The sequence below is a fragment of the Triturus cristatus genome, chromosome 3_2 (genome assembly GCF_964204655.1).
Source record: "Triturus cristatus chromosome 3_2, aTriCri1.1, whole genome shotgun sequence".
NCBI classification, from domain to species: Eukaryota; Metazoa; Chordata; class Amphibia; order Caudata; family Salamandridae; genus Triturus; species Triturus cristatus.
The window spans coordinates 997,531,843-997,548,090 of record NC_140584.1 but is presented as its reverse complement, the minus strand read 5'-3'; the positions used below and the strand labels follow the sequence as shown (position 1 = coordinate 997,548,090).

The window sequence follows — 16,248 nt, the reverse complement described above, 5'->3', positions numbered from 1 at the left end:
GACATATGGCACCTTCGACACTCCTCCCTTGCAGAGGGAACACGTGTCCTTTGCCCATTGCTCTTGGGTGAGGCTGGACTACTGGATTGGATCCAAAGATGTATGCACATAGGGGCACTGGGTGGACCATCTCCTCTGCACATTCTCGGATCATGCCTCAGTTAGGTAGGTGCTTCAGATGCCCCATCTTAAACACCGTCCATTCACATGGAGGGTGAATCCCACGGCCTTACTTGATGCCGTGTTCCAGGATGAACTCAGATCAGAGATCATAACTTTTTTTAATTTGAATGACAATTCAGTGGACAGGGTTGGCACTATTTGGAAGGCCTTTATGGTCTGCCTAAGCGGCGTGTGTATTGCCTAACAGCACGGAATCCGCAAGGTGCTGAGAGAGCGCCTGGATAGGTTGGAGAGCCTCGGGGAAATGATCAACCATCCACCCAGGCTGATCAAGAGTTAGGCACCTACACAGGTTCGGGCTCCTAGAGGTCCTCTAATTCGAAAAGGACACTGGTGAGACTATCTATGAGGTGGAGGATGTCTTGAAGGAGTTTGTTCAATACTACACCACTCTATACAGATCTGGCCTCAACCAATTATTCAACATTCGTTGATAATATTGCACTGGCATGGCTGGCGGGGCCTAGACACCAATTACTTGCCACACCTCTCACTCTTGCCGAAATTGTAGATGTGATCTTGAGACTCCACACATGTAAAGCCTTGGGAAGCGATGGCCTCTCCAAAGGGCTATACAAGGCTTTTACTCCCATAATCGTCCCCAAGTTACTATAAGTCTATAACGAGGCACTCTCAGCCGGCTCCATTTACCCCTCCTTTGCAGTGGCGACACTAATTGCCCTACTAAAACCAGGAAAGCCCCATTCACGGTGCGACTCATACCAACCTCTGCCTTTTTTTTTATGTGGATGTAACAATACTTGCAAACGTACCAGCAAATCGGATATTGCTGCTCCTCTACGATCTGGTCCTACTGGACTAAGCGGGTTTCATCCCCAGGAGGACCACGTCGCATAATCTTTAAAGTCATGTTGCAGTATTGCACCAACTAAATTCAGACTTAAAAGCGGTGGAGGTCTTTTTGGAAGCTATCAAAGCATTCAACTCTCTAGAGAGGGCTTCCTTATTGCCATTCTATTGAGGAAGGGGTTCCCTACTAGTTTTCTGAATCACACTTCTGTCACAAGCCCATGGCCAGGATCAGGCTGAATGGTCTCTTGCCCTCACCCCTGTAGATTAATTGGGGCTCACGACTGGGATGCTCACTCTCCTATTTTATACACATTAGCGTCAGAGCCACTGGCGTCGGCGATCAGACTGTTACAAGCATCCTGTGACCTGCTGTACGTTGGAGAGCGGACTCTGATTATCACCTTCTATACGTACAACATCACACTCTACCTCCATGAGCCGGCCCGTAAATTTAGCCCAGTAGTCCAAGAGTTTAGTCTCTTCGGGAGGTTTTCAGGGATCTCCATCAACTGGAACAAATCCACTGTGTTCCCCCTTACCCCACACACCCTAATATGCTCCCTGGATTTCCCCCTCCCATGCTGTACCACCAGCAGTGGCCGGTGCAGGTAGGTGCGGTGGGGAGGGGCGGGGAGGATGGTGACAGACAACGGAATAGGATTTATTTATTTAATTTTCCCTATTCCGTTGTCTGTCAACACCCCCTCCCCCTCCTCCCCCCCCCACCGTGCTTACCTGTACCAGCCGCTGCTGTGTACCATATCAGTTAAATATCTTGGAGTCTGTATTAACCAAACCACAGAAACAATCGCCTCTAAGAACTATGGTGTGGCCCTAGCACAAAATGAAGACTGTGCCACCATATTGATGAGCCTGCCCCCAATGAAAATGGTTGTCTTACCTAAGTAACTCTATCTATTCTACAATGTTTCTATCATATTAACGCAAACATTCTTCAGGGTGCTTAAATCCCTCATGATACCCCTAGGCTGAGTGGAAAACAACCTAGACTCAGCTGGGAGGTACTAACCTTACCACGCACACACAGGGCGGACTAGGGGCCCCCAACTTTGAGCTGTATTATGCTGATGCACAGGCTCTGACCACTATTGGTTACACCCAGCAAGGCAAGACACATGTGGCGCTACAGCATGACAATGCACACCCCAATACACTACAGTCAATTGTAGGGCAACCCCCTAAAGCTGGCAAACAAAATCAATACAGTAAATAGTGTGGTGTGGCCTGGGACAGGCTCTGCTGGCACCTATCACACGTCATAATATACTCTTCAGCCCAACGCTTGAACCACTTATACAGAATACTGAAAAAAAGCAGACACTCCGCATACTACAGGACTGGGGGTAAACAAAACCGGGGACATTTTTCAGATCAGTCAGTTCCTTGGCGGCCTGCGTGTAGAAGATAGTGAATTCTGCTAGCGATGAACATGCTAATATACCTCAGATTGCGAGCTCTATGCAAGGTATGCTATCCATTCTTTGCACAGGAACCTCCTGCCTGTAAATCGCTGGGGCTACTTATTGCCAGTTTATACAATAGGCATTTAGTCATGACACTCTACAACACAATGCAAATGGAGGCCCCATTAATGCAATCTAAAGCTAGAATGCACTAGGTGAGTGACTTACGGACACTGTCCACTGACCAGTGGCGGCCCCTCTGTTATGGGGGAGGAGCATCGAGCCAGCAGATGAAAAATAAAATGATAATAAAACGATTTATTATGATCTTATTTTTCACTGACTAAGGCGAGTCCACTGAATGGCCCGAATCTAGGGCAGGGCCATCCTCTGTGGACTGAAGCAAGGAGGAGGAGAGTTGGGCACTGCAAGTGCACATGTTGGTTTCGCCGGCTGTCTTAGGATGGCCAAACTGACATGTGCACTCCATTTCACCAACCCAGCTGTGTTGCACTGCCGGGTGGAGAAAAGGCACAGGCTCCCTGTCCCTGAGCGAGCGTCAAACCATCCCACTCAGACAAATCCCGACGCTTCTCTCATGCTGGGTAATAGCATGACAGCAGAGTCTGGATTGGGTGGGGAGTCTGGGAGACTGTGTAGTGTGGCCCATGGGCTGACCGAAGCAGAAACCATCTACCCACTCGTGCAAAAAGCTGGACCCTGGCGGCAGCAGGTAAGTACTTTTTATTTTATTTTGCCACTCTCCCCCCAGCGCTGACTCACCACTTTTTATTGGCAGCAGCTGCCACTGACAAGGAATGGAAGTACTGTTGTGAGCAAATAGGAATGCTGACCCCAAACGGCAGGCTACACCTTATTCATTTTGAGTAGCTGCATCAACTATGTCTTCTCGAGTGTGGCTAAATGTGGGGGGACCTGGCCCATGCTGCCGTTGCTGCAGAGCCCTATCTGCGGACTTTATGCACTTGGCCTGGAACTGTACATGTATCGGGGAATACTGGTCCGAGGTAGACACTCTGCTCTCAGACATGATTGGTGTGCTGTTGCGACCATCACCAAAAATGGCACTATTCAGTTGTACTAATGACGTGCAAAACTATTTATGACGTTTCGTCTCCCTTGCGCTATTGCTAGTGAAGTGTCAGGTAGCCTGCGTTTGGGGCAGAGATAGAACGCCTACGGTACAAAAGTGGTTGAAAGATATAGTGTATTGCAATGCCCAACTGGAACTATACTATTCTACCATCCCGATGGCCAGCCGACCTGAAGCCTTTTGGAGCCCACTGCAGACTTACTTACTGAGCAGGACAGTTCAGAATGACTAAGAACAAAACAGATTTGGAACTGGGACCAGAACTTAAATCCCACTTTTGTCATCTGGCCCTACAACCTGCTGGAGAATCTGTAACACTTACAGGCTGGTGTCTCAGGGCAGAGACTGACAGGCAACTCATTGCTTATAAACTGGAATGTGCTGAATCCAGAAGACTTTAGCTAAGCCCCCTTTCAGTTGGTGCAAGCTTGGTTTTCAATGACCTCATTGTTGGTTTTCTTTTTCTTTCTTTACCCCTCTCTTTATGTAGCGTCCCCTGTTTGAGGGGGCTCACTGTATTGAATGCTTTTAATAAAATCATAATTTTAAAAAGTATTGTGCACTGTACCTTGTTCACAAATTTAGCTGTTATCACATGGCTCTCGTTGTAATCACGCTTCGTACGTGCATCTGAAAAAGAGTCAACCCATTACTTGGAGTATTTAATACAGAATGCCCTTGCAAGAACACATACCAAGGGAATAGTGTCCAACAGAAAACACATATGGCCACAAAATCAAAATATAAATAGCATTGCTATACAGAAGTACAGAACTGTGGACGTGTAGGTGTATTGGGAGATTGTTAACCAATTTCTTCTATTTACATATTAGGTATTGAAATAACTGACTTACTTCTCACACCAAACAAAATGCCTGAGCAGTTTTGGGAGGACTTGTTATTACCAATTATGCTCTATAAAAAGAGAGGAGTTAAAGGAGCCTCCATCCACTGTTTAGCTCCATGGTACACCCAGCTATGGGCCTTGATCCAATCAGGTACCTACTTCTCTAAACAGCAGGCAGATGCAACTGCTCCATTCTTCTTTTCACTTGTCATCTTAGCAAGGACCATCACCCACAAACAATGGTCCCTCTGTTTACATAACTGGGTTTCTGTCTACACCACCAAAAGATTTCAGTTAACATTTACATTCTCCTAAATACATATTTTATGCCACAGTTTAATGCAGTTAAAGAAGTGCAGGGGGGCAAAGATTTTCTAAGGAGCTGCTAAGTTCTAGTGTTGCCAGCTCAGTGGGAATCCACATCTGCCTCCTTCATTTTACTTCATCTTTGCAGGTTCATTTTATCCCTACTTTTTTTTTTACTTTGTCACTGTTTTCATATTGTTTTCTTCCCTCTTCTTTCTCTTTTTTTGCCGTTCTCTCTCTTGCATTGGGTCAAAGTTTGATGATGAAAAATAAGCCTCAGTCACCAAAAATGAATTCCGATGCCCGTCACCTGCAACCAACACATAGAAATGATTGGATCATGCTGGAGTCACTGAGCAGTATTTTGAGGTAAGCATAGTTTAGCAGGTGGCAGGTGAATGTCAAGTTTCAATTCTGTAGGCTTCCTGTGTACCAATTTGTCATTACTCGTTTTTTACAGCTAAAGAAGCAATTCTACCTGTAATTGACATGGACCATTTAGTAAGCTCAGACTAGCTCATAACTGTAGAATTTATTTCAGGGATTCAGGAAAAATAGTCCTTTAATTAGGCAGGCTTAATTTTATGCCAAGGTTTACTCAAGGAGGGAGGATTGGAAGAATACTTGGCGTCTGGTCACATTTATTAGATTCCTTTTACCTCAATATATCTGAAGATGATTAGCCTCCACCTCATAGGGGATTCACTCGAGGAGAGAAGGTCATACTTGTTTGTTACTCCTCAGTGTCCGAGGATCTCAGGGACAAGTGCGTGTGTGACTGGGCTTTGAAACAAGCTAATATGATTGTATAGAAATCCAACGGAATGGGAGAGGGAGTCTGTATCACGTGTGATTCCTCTTCAGAGTGAACCACAGGCTCAATATCCATTAAAGTTAGAGACAAGTACAATATAACAAACATCCTGAAATAATTATAGTATCAGGATTTGATAGTGCTTTGTCCCCCAACCAGGAATACTCCTTTTTCCCGTGCTTAAGCCAGACAATTCATATAGAATTGTTAGATTATAGAAATTAGAACTCACGTACACATGGGGGGCAAAATGATCACAGTAGTGGAATGATGACAAACTTAGAAAGAAGTATAAATCGAAATTGGACGCAAATGGTTTCTTTATCCAAAATATAACACCACAATCACAATATTTAACATACTTTACATTCAGTGGTACTCAATATGCTTATAAAAGGATCCCACAGTCTATAAGAATATCCCTAAATTGTCTGTAGGTACAATAATGGAAATAATACAAGACAATTCTGAACTGTTATCATACATCGATGACAAATACATTACAGAAAATGACTTAAATGAATATCTTCATAGGGTGGACAAATAGGGACCATTTTAGCCCAACTTAGATATAAGATAATTATCCCAAATCAAACAATACATACCTCAATGTGAAAGTTTAGCATATGAATTATCCAGTGATAGCAAATGGTTGGCAGCGTTCCTACAGAAATGTCCCACTTTACAGCCTCAACATACATTTAAATAATTACAAGCTCTTCTGGGGTTCATGAATTTGGGAAGAGCGTACTTGTCACATAATGCTCAGGATATGAATACCTTGTATGTCTTAATGACACTGCTTTTTTCTGAAAAGCGTTGGATGAACACACACAGCTATTCTATTGGACTGCAAACAGACTTGTTACAAACAAAATATCTACACACATGGCACAGTAAGAAAAACCTACTAATTAGAGTTGTTCTTAGCACTTCAGGTTATAAAGATACAACATACAATGCGGGACAGACAAATTGTCCCATTATATTTTTCTTTTATTGCAGAGGAATGATTGAGAAAATCCTCATAGCTGTGCAGAAGACCCATATTGAGGAGCGTTTCTCTGGGCCGGGCAAACAGATTATTATAGTTTTCTCTGTAACTACCTTAGAGGCAGCTACTAAAGCAAGCATCCCTAATACACATGCTGTACTCCTATGTTTTAGTGTTATAAAGTTTGAATATGATCCTACATTCAGACCTCAAGAATGTTTACAATACGAACAGGTTATACCACAACAACTTCAAATACACTACCTACATATGAGTAGAAGAGTGTGTTTTACACAGACAGCTCTGCATAGCCTGTGGCTGGCAATAAACGAAATTATTATGTGGTTGTGTAGTGTTTTGAAAGATGCAAATGTCGAGCTCCTATGAATTCACACAAAATATTGGGTGAGTCAACTACAAAGACAGCTGAGTATCATGCACTCCTCTCTCTCCTTCAGAAGGCTAATCCATTGGTTTCCACACTCATAGTAGGATTCAGCTTTCTGTGTACAAGGTTACAATGCCCCCAAACACATTGGTGCTTAAGCAGATTCAATGATTCAAAAGGAAGAGTCATGAAAGCTAAAAAGCCTTGGAGAATGGTGGCTTCCCTACAGGACAGATTAGCCATAAATCACACTATGGCCCATAAAATTGAAGGAATTCACAAAAAGGGAACTATGTGGCAGACTTCGTTGCAAAGAAAGCAGTGCAAACCTACAAGGTTGCTGATGTGACTAAATCTCAAATGAAGATTGATGCAGACAGCTAGGAAAGGAGAAAAGGGCCTGATGGTTTCCCTTCTGAATATTCTTATAATTTCACCAAAGGCAATGTTACTATTGTTTTTATATCATAGATAGGGGCTAGGCACATTCATAATGAAACAGTTAGATTAGATCTTCTCAAAGCAGCTCATGAAGGGCTAGCGTCTGCTAATGCTGCCATCAGTGCTACAGTATAAATGTCACAGCGTTGATATTGGTGGGCATAATTACCTAAAACTATGTACAGCAATGTATCATTTAGCACCAAATGAAACCGTCTACTACTGTAATACTAGTCCCTACTCCTCTCACTAAATCTGATAAACCTTTTAGTGTGGTGTACCTTGACCATGTTGGTCAATTGCCAAGTGTCAATCAGTATGAACATATATTGGTTGCGATCAATTCACGCTCTATATTTCTGTGGGATTTGTCACAGAAGATGGCCACTGCTCCAGTGGTTAAAAAATACATTCAGTGCTTAGTAGCAATGGGTGCAGTTCATACCTTTCAATCAGACAACAGTCCAGCCTTTGCTGCAAAGGCAGACGCAATGCTGGTTATACTCACACCCCTTCCACCCTGAATCACTGAATGAGCAAACGGCACATTTAAACAAGCCTTGACTGCTAGGGTATTGGATACAGGATGGTCATCTTACAATAAAGAATATCAGGCTAAGCGAACACGCAATAATTTTTCTAGGGGTGTACTAGATGGTAGTACACAAAATGCTGTTGAGGCCACCCATGAAAGTTTCCTATTCAGAGGTCCCCGAGAGGGAGTCAACGATGGATACATCTGACTACATCTCAAATATCATTGCCCATGTCCATCACTTGCAGAGTATCCAAGATATGTAGAGAGAAACTCACACACAAAAGAGTTTAGAGAGTTTACTCCACCACTGACGATAACGCAGCTGTAGACATCGCCCGAAAGTTGTAGAACTACTCCAAGAACAAATCCTTGAAAAAGAGCCATTTGGACTATCCTGCAGATGGCCTGTGCCAGTTCCTGGGATAAAAAGCACTCACATTGCAATCCTGCCACTACTGCATTTTGCCAAGAATAAAAGGAAGGTTTCATTGACCACACAAAGAAGTATCATGTAACAGATTCTGTTCAGCAACCTGCCACTGTTGCCAAAGTGCCTTTAGATTAGACCAGTATTGCCTCTCCCTATTTTGGGGTTACCCAAATAAGAGCTTCATCAAATTAAAATCATTGGGCTAATTCATGGGCGTACTGAGTCTCCAGCTAGATTACCATCTTCATAAAGTGAACCTACTACAACATCAAATACCATTGTAACTACACCGGCACCACTTCCGCTAAATGAATTTTTATTCACTACAGATACTGCCTCTTAGCAAGAAATTACATTATTGGCAGGAGACGAGTACAATCCCGAAGAAACAAATGTTTGTTCTTCCATCTCTCCCAGAAAAACCAACATCTAAAGTTAATTGTCATTATCAATTAATGCTTACCTGTTGCTGGACTCTGACAGGTTTATTAGCCCACTGTGGTGATACATTTGGATTTTTGCTGTAACTTCATCATTCCTTCACATGAAGTTAAAAGAGATTATGCTGTCATCATTAATGTATATCTATTACCTGATGGCGTTCGCTGGGAAAAAGTGCCATATACAATTTTGGTTCCTAAGTAAGTAATGCAAATACCATGTATTTTGCATATGTCATTAGATGGCATTGTCAGACCAGGTCCTTATGCAAGTTCACGGGATATTCAATTGATGAGCAGCTGGTAAAATATGTTGATTTTTATGCTTTATTGGACAATTAAGAATCTTATTTGGACCTTGATTTATTTGTTTTTTATCATTTGGTTTATTATTACTACGTTGTTGGATCAACTAGTTACCATGAAATATATGTGTACACAGTTGGAGCACTGTCAGACAATGAAAAATCATTTCATTTACCAGGCACAAAGCCATATGTTATTTTGTCTGTGTTGTTATAGCGCACTAATCACATGTGAGGGTGTCCAGGAGCTCTATAGCAGGTATGTGAGCCCAGAACTGAGAGGCTTACTTGAAAAGCCAGGCTTCAACTTCTTATAAAAGTCAAGAAAATAGCAGGAGGCTCTGATAGAGGTGTTAGAATTTGTTCCAGGCTTTAGGGACCTGGTGCAAGAATGCTTGCCCCCCCTCCCTGCTCTGCTTTTGTGTATACGTGGGGTGTGTGTGCTAGTGAGAGACTGGCAGAGCAGGGTTGTCTGGAAGGTTGGAGGAAGTGAATGCGGCTGTTCAGGTAGGCAGGGTCAGTGTTGTGAAGAGCTTTGTACAGGTGGGTGAGGAGTTTAAAGTGTGTGCACTTGTGTTTCGGGCGCCAATGGCGTTCCCTAAGGTGTGGGGTGATGTGGGCACAATGTGGGAGGTAGAGGACTAGTCTGACTGCTAGGTTTTGGGTGGTCTGCAATCTTCTTGTGAGCTGGTTGGTAATCTCGGTGTTCAGGGTGTTTCCATAGTTTAGTCTGCTGGTGATGAGGGCTTGGGTGGTGTTGTCTGGAAGCCACTTAAATATTTACTTCAGCATGCTTAGTATGCTGAAGCAGGACAAGACCACTATGTTGACTAGGGCAAGCATAACCAGTTTGTTGTCTATGATGATTTAGAGGTTTCTCGCTTGCAAGGGGGGCATGGGGGTGGATCCAAGGTCTGTGGGACACCAGGTGGAGACCTATGACAAGGCATTCTTCTCAAAGATTACCACCTTGGTCTTGTCCAAGTTCAATATATATTGATGTATATATATTTCTCAGAACTCCTTGAGTCCTTTTGGTATAGGGATACCTACACTGGGAAGAGGCTGTTTAAGAAAAAAGTATTTGAGGCACAAATTCCTGGCAAATCAAATGATTTGAAACCTTATTTCCTGCCTGCTTGTATCATACAGAATGTATATTTATCCATGAAACTGTTAAGTAAACTACTTATCAGAGTTTCACTTCACCAACGGATGTAAATATGCCCCGGATTCCTAAAACAAATTCTATATTTTTTTCATTGGATCTGGAAAAGAAAAGTATAATGATGATATACATGATATGAATCTAAATGGTGTTTTCAATATCACAATGTCTGACTTTAGTGAAGTTGCCTATTGATAATAATGTATATATGCATAGGCTATTGACTAAAGCTACAAATTCTTAAGCAAATAGAGTGGATCCTCAATACTCTACTTATTTTAATGTTACACTGACTATATACAGTCTAGGTAAACTGCGCCAAAGATGGTTGTCACAATCAGGACGGGCTATTGTGACAAAACATTTGCTGTAAATAATTGATTAAAGAACACACTTACTTCTCCTGCAGATAATTCACATTTAGGTGCCGATTCCGATCCTGTAAAACCCGGGTACGAATGCTCGTACGGAGCGTATTCTCCGTACGACTCGTACCCGGGAAATCCACCTTACAAACCAGCAAGTACGATTCGTACAGAAATACCATTTCCGTACGAATCGTAAAAAACACCATACGGATAAAAAATACCTACTATTCTGATCCTGGACAGCGCGTACGCGACGTCCGCACGGAGTCAGGCAGCGTTTTACGGACCAGCAAGTACGATTCGTACCTACAGCACTCCGCACAGCTATTTTTTTACGGGAGCCAAAAAGTGCCGGAAAAGCAAAGTACGCTGCGATGCACGACAAAAAGGGGGCCCGGTACGCGACGTACACACCATCAACCACATCGTACGTGTCATCATGTACGGTGCGTACCCCAACATTGCATATGTACGGTGCGTACATACGCGATGTTGAGGTACGCACCGTACATAGGCCAACACTGCGTATGTACGGTGCGTATGTCCGCACCGTACCCCCACACCCGCGTATGTCCGCACCGTACCCCCACACCCGCATATGTCCGCACCGTACCCCAGGCGTACCCCAATCCTCTCGTATGTACGGTCCGTACATACACGAGGATTGGGGTACGCCTGGGGTACGGTGCGGACATACGCGGGTGGGGGGGTACGGTGTGGACATACGCGGGTGGGGGGGAGGCTGGGAGGCCATATGACTCATACCCCGGGCACAAGTGTACCCGGGGTAGGGGGTCGAACAAAGTTCGCTCCGTACGGGACGTTTTCCATACGCTTGTGTATTTGGAACGCCGGTACGGATCGGACTTGTGCGTTCGGACTTCAGTTTTACGACTCGTACGAAAAACTGTCCGGGGACGTCTCGTAGACCTTTTCCCGATACGATTCGTATGTAATTTTTAACGTACGAATCGTACTTCACCGTTTGTACGGGACTTGTACGATTCGTACGTAAAAAAATACGGATACGAATCGTACGGTAATTTTTTTTAACGGATCGGAATCGGCACCCTACTTTCTTTATTTATTAATGCTTTTGATTTCTATGGCTGTCAAAGACAACTTCTTTAGAATGGTACGAGCCTATACACAATAAATTTCCCCAAAATATATGACATTTTCCTTTTAAATTTAATTGTTGCCCCAGTGGAAATCCAGTGTTCATTAGTTCATTTGTGTAGACTAATCCTTTGGGACATTCACTGCTGTGCAACAAAATTACTATACACGACTCGTGTAACTCTTCAAAGCCTGACCTTGCTTGCAAGTTACTTGCTAAACATGCATTATTCATTCCCTTCAACCATGCTCTTTTAAACAATGGTCTCTATGTTATTAAGAAAAATGTTTCATGATATGGTTTCAATCAAGGAAATGTTTATCTTGTTACTGAGCAGAGACTAGTAAAATGTTATGGAGTTATGTTGTATCCTCCTCCAATAAGAACTTCTGATGTTCCTCAGTGGCAAAGGTTTCATCTTACAAGTATGCACTATAATAAATTTAATAAGTAATTGACTCTGTACAGCACACTGCCCCCTTTTTGGCTAAGTTTGCGCTTTAGTAATACTACATTCATACATACATAACGACATACATATGCAGTTCAGACTCTGCTGATTTGCATGGTACTGAGCTTCATGCTTCCGACACAACTGGTGCTACACGTCTTTTGAAATCAATTGGCTCCATCCAACAACATTACTGCGAAGCTATCTTTCTATTTCGGATAGACCTGCTTTAGAGGTCCAAATAAGCAGAGGACTCAGTATTAGCCTTAGCCTATGGTTTGTGTGCATTTTTATACTGGGCATCAACAAAGCTTTTCCCAGGATCATAACTTTGCTTTTGTTTGTCATAGGAGTCTCTGTTTATGTCACATTGTGAGTAAAGTATCGAGAAATAGAACAATATTTCAAAGTAAATTCAGATTAAAAGAAATTTCAGACTCAGTCAGTATTTTTGTGATACTACTTATAAGTGCCTCACAATCTGTGTATTTTAGGTCGAGCCTAGGCAGTGCATGAGCTGTCTTTCAAGACTGTTGTATCTCTCCTCTGTGGGCTTTTGTCATGCCCACCATTGCCATTCATTATCTGTTGTGCCATTCAAAAATACTGCCTTTTTATTGGTGCATTTGTTGTAATTGTCCCTCCTTTGGGTGCTTGGTTCCCTCCCAGGCGATTTCACTCAGTAAATCATTTTGTTGGCCATCGCACTGTTTACCTTTCCTCCTGTTACAGTGCTTAATGCCCCTCCTCCCGTCTGGGCATCTGCAGCCTCAGTCAAAACACAGCGTTCAGAAAGCCACTGAAGGTTTCATTTGTTTTTGTGCCTCTGCTCGGGTATACTGAATTGATGTTTTGTATGCCACCTTTCACTCCACGGATCGTATTTCACCACTGCTGTTATTCGATACGGTTTTCCCAAAAGAAAAAACCCATACCACTGCTCCTATAAATAGCTACGGCTTAAAAAAAAAAGGCACACTTATCTGTGTGGATTACAACAAGGACGTGCTTATCTTGCAGGTTAAGTTTGTTCGAAAACAAAATATATTTCTAATGTTGACGTTTTACAGATCAGGCACATTACATTATACATTAGAAAGGGGACTTCAAGCTTTTATATTAGCAAATAAGAAAACATGCATATATTGGCTTGTATTTAGTTTTATGGGTTGTGATGTAGGCCTTCAACGATTTTTAAAAACTTTTTTAGATAGTGCAAACTTGACCCCAAGGCACCAGAGGCTTCACATGAGCACCAGTTGAGCTACAGTGGGACACATTCATTTTGTTAGACACTGCGAGATTAAGTGATTTGCCCAGAATCACAGGATGTTGATTAATCTTTCCCTGGAGACAGCCACTGTCCCTCTAACGTGGAAACAAGCCAAACTTGTGCCTCTGCTTAAAAAACCATCTCTTGATCCTTTGATTCCCACAAGTTACCGGCCAATCTCGCTTCTGCCTGCAGTGGCTAAAGTCTGTGAGAAGGAGGTAAATAGACAACTTACTGCCTTCGTGGAAGACAAAGGCCTGTTTCATCCAGCTCAATCTGGATTTAGGGCCAAGCATAGTACGGAGTCGGCCTTGGTTGAAGCGACTGAGGCCATCAGAGAGTGTTTGGATGCTGGCGGCAGAACGGCTCTGATTTTATTAGACCTCTCTGTGGCATTCGATACTGTCCCTCACCCGCTGCTGCTGGCCAGGCTGGCTGACATTGGGGTGACAGGGTCTGCGCTGCATTGGGTCAGTTCTTTTTTGGACCAACGCTCACAGCAAGTTTGGCTGCCCCCGTTCATTTCTACGCCGCAAGTTCTGCCCACTGGAGTCCCTCAGGGCTCTACCCTTAGCCCTCTTCTCTTCAATATTTATATGACCCCTCTGATTTATCTGGCTGAGGAGCTGGGGGCCAAGGTCATCGCTTATGCTGATGACACCCAGCTCCTCTTTACCTGGAATAAAGATGATTCTTCTCCGGTTCAGGCCAGAGCCTGCCTGTCGGCTGTTTTTAAATGGCTTCGTGCTGCGGAGCTTAAGTGCAATGAAGATAAGTCCGAAATCCTCTTGTACGGTTCCTTTCATTTGCATTTTAAGGAATCGCTCTGGCCGGCCAAATATCCTATTCCTAATTCAGAGGGCCAACCTATAAAAAATCTGGGGGTCTGGTTCAATGAGGATCTCAGGTTTACCGCTCAGATAAAAAAAATTAGCCGGACAATGTTTTGGTGTCCTAAGTTCTGTTAGGAAATTTCTGCCACTTCTACCACAGCCGGCTAAAGAGATGGTAATTCGCGCCCTAATACTATCACGCATTGATTATGCGAATGCTCTTTATGTGGGTGTTCCTGGTTACCAGTTGAAAAAACTCCAGTCTATTCAGATTGCCGCAGCCAGGGTTTTATTGAATATCCATCGAAGGTCAAGCATACGACAACATCTGCGTGATCTCCACTGGCTGCCGGTTGCGTAAAGAGTGAGATTTAAAGCCCTTACCTCAGCGCACGCAGCCCTGTATCAGTCGGGCCCCGGCTACCTTAGGAAGCGCTTAAATTTCTATGTGCCCTCAAGAAACCTACGTTCTATGGCACAGCTTCTCGCAGTGATTCCACGTTTCCGCCGGATGAGAATGGGCAGTAGCTCTCTGGCTTATAGGGCTGCTGTGGCTTAGAACGCACTTCCTCTGGAACTGTGCTGCATCCAAGATGCCAAGCTGTTTAGGAAACGGCTGAAAACACTGCTCTTTGTATAGAACTCAGTTGACTGACTCCCATCTGCTCCGAAGGTACCGCGCCGGGACACTCCTGAGTAGCCGTGCGCGATATAAATGCATTTAACATAACATTTAACATAACATGTTCAGTGTACCTGCTGAGACTCAAACCTAGTTCCCCAGCTTCGAGGTCAACCGCTCTAGCTCTTAGGCCAAATCCTACCTATTAGCAACATCAGGACACTTAGCTTGTGAGCTTTAAGGGTTACAAGCATATGCCTCTAAGGACACAGTGTTTATAAAGGCACAGAATGTTTAGTTGCTTTTTGTACCTACGCTCCGGTATACTTAATTCATGTTTCACAAGCCACCTTTTACCTCAGGGATCGGGTTTCCCCACTGCTAGTATAAGGTTACAGCTTTATATAAACAACACACTTATTTCTGTGATTTGCCATTAGAATGTTTCTCTCTCTCTCTGTGTTCACTATGCCGCTTAGATAACACTCCATGTGTTTTTTAATAACACAAAGGACTAATTTGGTTTAATGGGTTAAACCTGCCCGTTTCAGTCCTCATTGTTACACAGCGTATTTTTCTATAAATGCCTTTAATGTCACTGACCATCAATCAATCAATCGGGGGTTTATAGAGCACGCTACTCACCCGTGAGGGTCTCAAGGCGCGGGAGGGGGGGGGGAGCTCCAGATCAGTCGAAGAGCCAGGTCTTGAGGTCCTTCCTGAACGTGTGCAGGGTCGGGGAGCGTCTGCTGTTCACGGGGAGATCGTTCCAGGTCTTGGCTGCGATGTAGGAGAAGGCTCTCCCGCCTGTTCTGTTTCTGCGGATGCGGGGGACTTCTGCCAGGGCGAAGTGGAAGGATACTCTCTCGTTGAGGTATTTGGGTCCCATGTTGTTGAGGGATTTGTAGGCGTGGGTGAGGAGTTTGAAGGTGACCCTCTTCTCAATGGGGAGTCAGTGGAGGTCTTGTAGGTGTTGGGTCATGTGTTCGTGACGCGTAGTCCAGAGGATGAGTCTGGCTGCGGCGTTCTGGATGGTTTGGAGTTGTGTAGAAGGGTTCTGTTGATTCCGGTGTATAGAGCGTTGCCGTAGTCCAGTCTGCTAGTTATGAGTGTGTGGGTGATGGTCCTTCTGCAGTCGGGGAGGATCCATTTGAAGGTCTTGCGGAGGCTGCGGAGGCAGTTGAAACTGGTGGAGGCGACGGCGTTGATCTGGCGGTTCATGGAGAGGGAGGAGTCGAGGATGATGCCAAGGTTTCATGGTCTGTAGGGGTGGGTGGGTTCCCGAGGGCGGAGGGCCACCAGGTGTTGTCCCAGGCGGAGGTGCAGGGTCAAAGGATGAGGACCTTGGTCTTCTCTGAGTTGAGCTTCAAATAGCT

At 44.0% G+C, this 16,248-nt stretch overlaps 1 protein-coding gene across 2 annotated transcripts in view; it reads right to left on the bottom strand.

Annotated features, from left to right (window-relative positions):
* The window catches only part of STYXL1 (serine/threonine/tyrosine interacting like 1), a 248,182-nt gene that overhangs the window by 118,762 nt on the left and 113,172 nt on the right, over window positions 1-16,248 (bottom strand). For both annotated transcript variants that reach the window (XM_085646928.1, XM_085646929.1), the window contains one exon: window positions 4,103-4,164. In XM_085646928.1, coding sequence (XP_085503054.1) covers window positions 4,103-4,164 — 62 coding nt within the window. The remainder of the gene's footprint in view (window positions 1-4,102; window positions 4,165-16,248) is intronic.